General features: G+C 39.7%; 1 protein-coding gene across 1 annotated transcript; it reads right to left on the bottom strand.

Moving 5' to 3' along the window:
* Positions 1–270: 270 nt before the first annotated feature.
* Positions 271–10,436, bottom strand: SNAPC1 (small nuclear RNA activating complex polypeptide 1). Its single transcript, XM_069858984.1, has 10 exons — positions 10,302–10,436; positions 8,994–9,153; positions 7,662–7,802; positions 7,099–7,203; positions 6,106–6,264; positions 5,576–5,650; positions 4,870–4,932; positions 3,859–3,997; positions 1,060–1,140; positions 271–768 (listed from the first exon to the last, which is right to left on the bottom strand). Exons 1-10 carry the CDS (start codon positions 10,427–10,429, stop codon positions 734–736), a joined length of 1,086 nt encoding a protein of 361 aa, XP_069715085.1. The 5' UTR covers positions 10,430–10,436; the 3' UTR covers positions 271–733.

The following is a 10,436-nucleotide window of genomic DNA, read 5'->3' as shown; positions in this document are numbered from 1 at the left end:
GCTTCACATTTGTTTCCACATCCATTTCTCCCATATCACCTCTCCCATTCCAAATTCTAATCCTGTCCTTGTCCAGCTTAGGGTCTTCTGCAGAATTATATTATTATAATTACATTATACTATTATATTTCTTCATTTAAATATCCAATTATACCAGATGTGCCAGAGACGGAGTGCAGTAAAAGGCTTACCACCAAGCTCATTTCCCACATCTGTGGGATCAACCCATGATAAACGATTGCTGAAATCGCACACTAGAAAATGGAGCAATTAAACTGCAAAAAATAATTTATTGTACTAATTTTAAACAGTCAGTAGCCTTAACTTTATGTTCAGAGATAAATTATTCCAAACACATTTCATACAAGCAAATATTTTGTGAGCTGTTAACTGTCTCAGCTAAAAACATCACCACAGATCAACACGAGTTCCAAGTGATAACTCACATCGTACAAACAACATACAAGCACTTTTCTTTTTCCATCTCAAACACGGCAGAGCAACCTTTTCTCCCGCAAGGAGCATTCACTACATGAATAAAGGCACCGAGGTGCCATACCATGAGGCAGCTAAGCTATACCAGTCATTACCAGTATTCCAGCATCACCTGCAGATCTGGTCCCAGACACTTTTGTTGTACTCTCAAAGGCATCCAAAACAAGCACTTTGTGTTACCTCTGACATTTACATTTTGTCAATAAAATCAACATTAATTGTTCTCCAACTGGATCCTCTAACGTCTTCTTTTCCTCTTTGGGAGAGATACTTCTGAAAGGAAATGAAGAGATTTTTCTGACGAGCTATTCAATCTCATGGGAATGATTAACATACAATTAATTCTGTCCAACAATGGAAATTAATTAGATTAGCTCCGAGTTCCCTTCCCAATCCCTCTTCCCCATGGTTTTAATTTTCATGCAACAATTTACAGGCTAAAAAAATAATCTAGCTTTTGCAAGACAGCAATGCATGGTCCAAAATATTAGCTTTAGTTTCAGAAAAATACAGCACAGGATGAAAACCCACGTCACCGGTTTGTTAGAATTTCAATAATTTTACCTTCTTCATCCGAGTTTTCTTCGGTGATTACAGGCATCCCGATATGCTGAGTGACAGTTTCCTTTGCCATTTGCATTTCACCTGCAGATAAAGTTTTTAGGAAAAACTGTCAGCTTTTTTGGTTTTTTTGCTTCCACATCTTAGGCCCAGCACTGAAAAGGAGTTTTCACTTGTTGCTCTCTTAACTTCCTAGTGAAGGGCTGTAAAGAAATACTTATGTTTCATAGCATCTTCTTATGGCTCAATAAAGAAACCTTCAATAACAAGTAATTAACACTATAAGCATATTAATCACCAACCCAGAGATAATTCACAATGCCCTTGCTCCTCTTGAAGACTTCATCTACCATTTTTAAATGAAGCAAAGGCAACAATGTCTAATGCTCACCTCTAAAGGGGGGATGAATTTTACCAGTAACTTTTCTTCTAGCAGAAGCTAAGCCAGACAGAAAGCAGAGTATGGAACTTTAAAATTAAATCCCTGTCTTCAAAACTACCTTGCTGTTCAATGCCATTTAACCTTTAATAAGTAATGAGCGAATGAAAAACTTAAATGGCAGAGCAACTTCTGTAAGTCTGACAGCTAGAGATCAGAAAGGCTATTCCTTTAAGAAGGGTAATTTCCCATATTTTCAGAACTAAGAGACAGAGATCTAAAGAAAGTCCTAAAAGAAAAAAAAAAAAGATGCATAAGCGCGGTAGGTGTAAATACCCAGAAAGTAAAAGAGCACCAATTCAGATGACAAATACTCTCATAGTAGAATAACTAAAGCAATCACTGGTCAGTTCAGCTAGGTCAAAGATCAGCAATATCAGATAGAAACTCTCCAAGAGACCTTAAACAGACAGCTGATCTCCCTCTCCTTTCTCACCTCCTCTTTCTATCTAGCAAAGTACCCTCACTCTAGGTCTTATCTCATGTCAAAATGAGTAAGTCTTCAAGTTCTGAGACTGGATCTCTTTCAGAATATACTAATATAAATGATGACACCGTACAAGAATCCAAATAAACGGTAGGCTTCTTTCCAGTACCTGAAAGGAGCCTCCAAGAAAGCTGGAGAGGGCCTATTCATAAAGGTTTGTGGTGATAGGACAAGGGGGAATGGGTATAAACTGCGAGGGGCAGATTTAGATTAGACATTAGAAAGAATTTCTTCACCATGAGAGTGGTGAGACACTGGAGCAGGTTACCAAGTGAGGCTGAGGATGCCCCATCACTGGAGGTTTTTAAGGCCAGGTTGGATGGGGCCGTGGGTAACCTGATCTACTGGGGATGTCCCTGCTCATGGCAGGGAGTTTGGAACTATATGATCTTTAAGGTCCCTTCCAACCCTAACTATTCTACAATTCTAAATGGTTAATCCTTTAAGTTCTTGGTCCTAGCATCATACTTTCAACAAACTTCACAAACAAAAGAAATTAAAAAAAGATATTAACTTAGCAGCTGTGGATCAGGTAAGTCAATTTTTTTTGGAAAAAAACTTTGGTCTGAGGCAGAAAGCAATTCCCCATCCAAGTTTCTTACTTTTAAAAAGCATTCTCTATATCCTTGCTTACTCCACCACATTCTGTTTGCATTCATTCTCCCTACTGGCGGCCTATCGAGTGCAAATGCCTCTCTCGTCACCCACAAAATTTTATTATTCTTTGCACCATTCAAAGGGAGATTACCATTCACGTTCCATAATATCTCTTGTTAAAATATCTCCATAATATCTCTTCAAGTCTTCTTACTAGTACATTAATCAAGGGCCTTCTCTGAGCACACACAGGGACATACCAATGCTGCTTTTATCCGTACAGATAAACCAGATCCAATACCAAGTACAAGTACATAAAAGCATTTTCTTCCAGGGTACATTTCAAAACTAGAAAAACGGTCCCAAAGTTTACTCCTTAAAATTGTTTTGATTCCTAGATAAATTTCACTGCTCAGGAGAAATAAAATAGAATTACAAAACAGAAGCACAGAAAACAAATCCCAGGTTTATAAAAACCCCTCCTGTCAAGAAAGGAAAAGCTAAGTCTAGCTACAAACTAAAACAAATCTAGAACTGTTTTACTGCATTTATACTAATACTGAGATTAAGAAAACAATTTGAAGAGTTTGAAGGAGTTTTTAAACTACATTAGTTTTTGGCAGAAGATTTCTGTTCACATCCAAGTACTAAAAATTTCAGTAACAGAAGAATAAAATAAATAACGAGTATCAGATGGAAGGAGAGTGACTCATGTGATAGCGCAGGTACCAGTCTTACAAAGCAATCATCATCATTAAGACATTAATATTATTTTCTCTTCAGAAATATTAGAGGATATTCCTTCAAGAGCTCAGGAACAGGTCAGGAATGGGCAAGGTTTACTTTGGATCTCATGAAGATAGTATGAACTATCGAAATTATCAGATAGGCTGATTTTCATCAAAAAGATAGCTTCAAAACTAGAAGCTATCTGTCAGAAGAAACAGGTAGATACATATCTTAATCTCCAGGACGGTTGTTACATGGCAATAGGAAAAAATAAGACATTGATCCTCCAAGGTCATGCCTTTCCAAAGGAAAAAGAGCAGGACTACGCATGAGACTACAGATTAACTGTAAATTGTATGCACTTATGTTGTCTTTCTACCTGACCAGATGACAGAAAACAGACAGAAATGTTCCATTACAACAGGGGGATCATAAAACATTTCTTTAATCTTCCACGTCCGCTGATCACAGTAAAATTTAACCCAGATGCCTCAATTAGCAAAGCAACTTTTGCACTCTCTCTAGGTTCACAAACACAATGGAGAAATACCTTTGTTTTCCAAAGAATCTCTTCTTCCTGCTGGCTGCGGTCTCCTGGTTCTTTTACTTTGGCTTGGAGACTTCCCGTAATTCAACCCTGATTCAGAAGATTCTAATCTTACTTGACGGTGTCTTCTGGATTTGGAAGCCTAGAACCCAAACATACAAACGAATTACACAAAAAAGCCAAACTTCTAGAGCCAGATATTACCGCACTCCACCCAGTACTTCACCGGCTGGCAAGAAACAAAGCACCAACTCCCATGCCAGGGTGGAGAAGGGCTAAGAGGGAGGGAGGTTCTCCACTAGTTACCATTTTCCAGTTTTAACAGGAAAACGCCCTTCTGTGATTTAACATGTGTTTCATTTAACGTTAGGGTAATTAAACTTTAATTTATTTTCTATAAATCATCCTTATAGTCATATTTTGCTTAGATTCCTAGCAAACATTACCACTACATATTCACAAGCCTGTACTGTTAGACATTGCAGAGATCCATTTCATTTAATAACACATTTTTCAATGAGAGATTTTAATAAACATGGAAGGTTTTGATGTTTCTCATAGGCCTGCTATAAAAAATACACAGCAACAATATTTCTAAAGCAGCAGTTATTGAAAGAGCATCTCCAAGAACTTCCAACTGACTTGAAATCCCAAAGTTTCACTTCCACAAGCATCTCAATTCAGAGATTTCAATATCTAAGCTTCGAAGAATCTGAGCAATTAAACTCACAGGCACTTTTATCCCATCTAAATAAATAGAACGTAGACATTAAAAAATACCTTGTAAATTAAAATCCCCCAAGCACAGACCATAGATTTGTGGAAACAGCACAGATAATAAGAACAGCAACAGCTTCAGGTTTCCCCAATGTATTAGGAAAACTAGAACATTTAAAGGTTGAATTAGAGTGCAGTTTTAACTCATTCCTCTCTGACTCAGTATTTGCATTAAATGGGTATTTAAAACTGTTCTTTAAAAATAAATACATCCCTATCATCAAACTGCATACCTACCTCAACAACTGCAGAGTAAGACTTGTATTTGATTCTAGCCAACGCACTTGCTCTTTCAGAGCCCTGCAAAGAACCAAGAGATCAGTCAGAGAAAGTTTTCAGGTTTCATTATAGTGGTACAGAAATTAAATATCACATAATCACTTGAGCAATATCTCAGTGCAGCTCTAATTCTATAATTAGTGCTATAGAATGAGAATGTCTCCAAACCTACTTAAAAAAAAAAGTTCAAATTTCATCAACAAGAAAGAGCATAATTTAGTTTGCCTTCACCGTTACAAAGCCCAAGAGGAGAATCAAATTGGAAAATTCACATCTTGCTCAAATTCAAAGTTGAAATAAGGAGATCAAGTGCAACATGAGATAATTTTGCAGCATAAAAATCGATATTGCGTTTAGTTGAAACTCCAGAAGGAACCACAAAGGAGTTTGGCCAAGAAAATACAGCTCTTCCCCTCCTTACCTGAAAGAGACTTTTTATTACAAGCATCTAAGAGCTACCACAGCAACGAATCCTCACAGCTTAACAGAAAATAAAACCTTAACAGAAATCAAACAGGAAAAACCAACCACTCACTATTTCTAGAACTTACTTTGACACTATCAAGATCAGGCATAGACTGCTTAGCTTGTGACGTAAAGTCAAAAAACTTTCAGTTGCATGATTTGGCCTGTACAATGTAGCAAACTGGCTCATTTTTCTTACCTCAGATTCTAGCAAAGTCTCTTCTTCCTTTTTGTTTGATGTTTCACCAGTTTCTTTAGCATTTAGGAATAATTTCTGAGGAAACAAGTTAATTTTTTAAAAAATGTCTGTCATATACAAGACAGTTAAAATCCAAGAGTTGTTAAAAACAAAACAAGTATTTACACACACGCCCATTTTCTTAATCAATCTTACATTATGGTCTTTCCTTGATCCAAGAATAAACGTTACAGAGGTATTTGATACAGTCATTCTTATACTGTCCACAAGTCACATCTTCCAGGGCTTACCTCTTAGCAATCATTTATGTTATCATAGAAGCAATACTGCATACAAGCCCATGTTCTTCCCATCATACCATAACTCTGCCAATGGTTTTATTCCTTCCATGCCTTCAGTGTTACATTTCCTTCTACGCAGGTCTGAGATTCACCAAGTATGTTCAGAGGTATTTACAATAGAGAAAGACAATTCTTGCATGCTCACACAATCTGTTAGGTTGCTACAACACAATGGTTGCTATTACCTACCATTCTATTCTGCTGCCATTCCTGATGTTCCAAGGCTATGTCTTTAAGAGTAACTACAAAATCATCTTTTATCAAGCTCAGGGCCTTGTCTGGCTGTGATTTGTCAGCTGAAATTACACATTTCATTTTCTGATAATGCTCATGAATATTCATCAGTTCCTGAAATAAAGAACAGGCTCTTTAAAGGAAAAAAAAAAGTATTCCAGCAGTAAAACAATAATAGTCCTCAATGAACAACATCAGGGTTATACAAACCACTCTAAGTAGGCCATTGAATGAGCAGGAATGTTAGATTCTGTTCAGATCAGTTCAGTTCTAGGGTGCTTGGCAATATCGCTACCTAGCACTATCCCATCAGTTCCCCAAATAAGCAAAAGAAGAAAGAGTATCTGGCATTATTCAAGCAATGAAGGAGGTCTCAGTGATACTCCAGATCAGTGTTCATAGAGATTTTATTCTGGTGTGGTAGTCTATTTTCAGCTCTTTGGAGGAAACATTTTTCTTTCTCCTTTTGAGGAAGCAGGCTTTCTCATCCTGCCATCGCACAGATTACTGATATTTGTACCACTGCAGTCAACCCCACTGATAATACATATTTGCTAGCAGCAAATGGAAATAAAACTGTAAACAACGGTCTATTACCGAGTCATAATAAGCAATATAAGAATGCATACTCAGCTTGAATTACTCTATTTTTTCATTAAATGTTTTATATTTTCCATTTTCTGTGAAGTGACAACAAACCATTTACATCCTTTCCTTTTTACAACTTACTGAGGGAAAAACACAAAACATACCCCAATTCTTTCAAAACAAGTGCCACGTTTCAGAGTGTTCAGTAAAATTATAGGCTATTACCCTAGTCTGCATTCCATAAGACGACTTACAAAGGACAAGACTGTGCTAATTAGAGAAGTCACAGCTCTTGGACAACAGAAGAGGGGGAAAAAAACCCCCACCAACCCTACTGATTAACATGTAAAGTTACTGTACCTCCAATACATCATTGGTGATGAGGCTCGTTACTCTGTTACTTGGCTCCTTAAATTCTTCTTTAAATTCATCTTCCTCAATCTTCTTCTTGGTTCTGTAGTTTAGCTAAAGCAAGAGACAATGTTTTGTAACCTAAAAGCAAACTTAAAATGGCACCGCCTCTTGAGAATTTTTACTGCATATCCAACCATCAAGAGATGCTGAAAGGCACAAAACCATCTCACCAACAACAGCAAGCAGCTTTACTCCCAAATGCTCAGTAAGCACTTTCCAAAAATTATCTCTAGTCAAGAATTTAACCCAGCACTCAGACTCATTTTCACAAATGATAAGACATCTCAAATCTAATAAGAACATCAGGTACTGCAAAAATATTTTCAAGTGAGAAGTATGCTGCATTTGAACATCCTCTAAGCTTTACATCACATACCTAGCTACATAAAGACAGATTACATTTCGACGTGGTCTCAAAGCTAAACTAAAAACTGAGTGCTGCTCATCTATCAGGAGTTGAAAGCTGAAGATTTTATTAAATATGCTAAGTAATTAATGTAAAAACTCACTAGCTTTGGCATTGCTGTGAAATGAAATGCTCTGGCGAGTCGCAGTGTCCTAAAGATGTATGCTGCATCATAATGCTGGGAGTCTATCAGATCCTGTTGAAATTTCTCTATTTCAGGCCAATCCTTGAGCGCAATTCTGATCTGCAGCAAAAAAGTACATATTCTTATACTAACCTGCATATTTCAACAAATAAAAATGAATTCAGCCAACTACTGTGCTCACATCATACAACCACAGAACTACAGAAAGGAACCTACCACATTTTTTATTACTAACAACATTTTAAGCAGAAAAGCTTAAAATAACGTTGTGTTAAATATTCCCACTGCATTTTTTTTTTGACAGTGGCATGGAATACAATCCTTTCTGACATTTGAAGAAGTTCATGCTTCACATTCTGAAGTGTCTGAAAAACAATATGCACCTAGGAGATTTCTGTTCACTGATTAGGAAACAATACTTGTACCACAATTTGCTGCCAGTGAAACGCTCATTTGTATGAAACCAAATGCTCTAGCTACCTCTGCCTTATTTCTTACTTTCGCTTCTCTCACATCTATTCTGCCCACTGCATTTTATCTATACTTAAGTGAGCTTCTTTGATAACTTTAGTGTTCTCTCACAACTGCTACATAGCAGTGGTTTTAAAATTGCCTAAATTCATCTACAGTAAAGGTAGTGACTTCTGAAGTCAAGATAGGACACAATGGCATCATTGTAGACTACTCAAACTTCAGTTCCTTATTCAAAGAATTTGGACTCAATTGTGCCTATGCACACAACATATATCACACAGTCTCCAAGCAAACTACTTCTCCTTGCACTGAGCTTGCATCTCCTTTATATACTGGCCTCCTGTCCTAAAATCAGCAAGACAGCACATCATTCAGGCCTTTATCCTTTCAATCTATTTACGAATTGTTTCTGGATTATAGGAATTGGAAATACATCAGCCAGTCCTTATTCTGCTAAATTCTAAGGAATAAGCTGTAATAGAGCACATTCACAGCTGACGAGCACATTCTCTGTCCACATTTAAAAGTGGTCATCTTCATTTTTAAAAAAAAGCAGGGCTTTCTATCTGGCAAACAAGATTTCTGGAACCACAGCTACAATTTAGGAGACATAAGCAGCGTTGCCAGATCATAATTTCTCAAGCCCAAAGGTGTCTGAAAGGCTCTCTCTTCCAAAGTGGACACGCAATTCTAAATATTTTTATTTTAAGAAAGTGAAAGGAAGTGCCCTGCCTATTTATGATGACAAAGTAGACAGAAGTGAAACATGTATCTTACATCTAGTATTTCCTGAGAATAAGACCTCAAGAAAATTACCTTTTGTTTTGGCTGGCAAAGCTGTGTATTATAGAGCCCATACAGAAGGTACAGAGCACCAACTCGAATCTGGAAAGCGTACGGGGGCAAGAAGTACTGCTGTGCCAGTTCTAAAGTCTTCTTTGTCAGCTTAATCCTCTCCAAAGCTCTGATTCTTCCACTGAAGTAAACAAAAATAGAAGCACAGTTGAGCAAGGAATTATGAAAGTGCAAGCTTTAAAAAAAAAAAATGGAGAAACAAGCTTCAGGTATTTTAAAACATGTTACCACAGGGCTCAAGTTCTGTGAAGTCTTCAAAGATGGTCAGACCTTAAGCTCTCACACAACACTACCTATAACTCCTTGTATTAAATTAGATGGGGAAAATTCATCATAGAATCACAGAATGCCCTGAGTTGGAAGGGATCGATAAGGATCAAGTCCAGCTCTTGTGCCTGCATAGGACAACCCCAACATTCACACAATACGTCCGAGGGTGTTGTCCAAATGCTTCTGCAATATTGTCAGGCTTAGGCTGTGACTGTTTCCCCAGGGAGCTGTTCCAGTGCTCCACCACCTTCTCCTCGCATCCAGCCTAAACCTCCCGTGGCACATCTTATTGCCATTCCCTCAAGTCCTATCACTGGTCACCAGACAGAAGAGGTCAGAACCTGCTCCTCCTCCTCCCCTTGTGAGGAAGCTGCAGACTGCAGTAAGGTATCCCCTCAGTCTCCTCTCCTCTGGGTTGAACAGAGAGCCATAAATTTTAATCTTAGAATTTTAATGGAAAACAAAGGTCACACACACACCCCTTTAGGGTTCCCTGCAGGACCGAGAGGGGAGCTCAGCGTGGGGGAGCTGTGGGCTCCCTGAGGTGTGGGGTCCCCTTGGTTCAGGAGGGAGAAAAAGAGGGATGGGGTCCCCTTGATTCAAGAGGGAGAGGGAAGAAGGACAGGGTCCCCCCGGTTCAAGGCGGGGAGGGGAGAAGGACGGGGCCCCCCCGGTTCAAGGCGGGGAGGGGAGAAGGACGGGGCCCCCCCGGTTCAAGGCGGGGAGGGGAGAAGGACGGGGGCCCCCCCGGTTCAAGAGGGGGAGGGGAGAAGGACGGGGGCCCCTCGGACGGGGTCCCCCCGCTTCAAGGCGGGGAGGAGAGAAGGACGGGGTCCCCCCGCTTCAAGGCGGGGAGGGGAGAAGGACTGGGCCCCCCCGGTTCAAGGGGGGTGAGGGAAGAAGGACGGGGTCCCCTCGGTTCAAGGGGGGTGAGGGAAGACGGACGGGGTCCCTGGGCGGGGGGGGCAGAGCAGGGCAGGCCGAGGTCTCCTCACGCACTAGAAGATGGTGTGGAAGCGGCGCTCCCGCCACAGCTCGGCGAAGCGCTCGAAGCGCACGGTGTCGGCGTCCCGGAAGGCGCCGAGCAGCTCCTCGCAGTCCGCCCGCAGCCCCGGCACCGCGCTCATCCCGGCC

This window comes from Phaenicophaeus curvirostris, chromosome 5 (assembly GCF_032191515.1).
Source record: "Phaenicophaeus curvirostris isolate KB17595 chromosome 5, BPBGC_Pcur_1.0, whole genome shotgun sequence".
NCBI classification, from domain to species: Eukaryota; Metazoa; Chordata; class Aves; order Cuculiformes; family Cuculidae; genus Phaenicophaeus; species Phaenicophaeus curvirostris.
The sequence above is the reverse complement of the archived record's forward strand: the minus strand, read 5'-3'. Positions and strand labels throughout refer to the sequence as shown.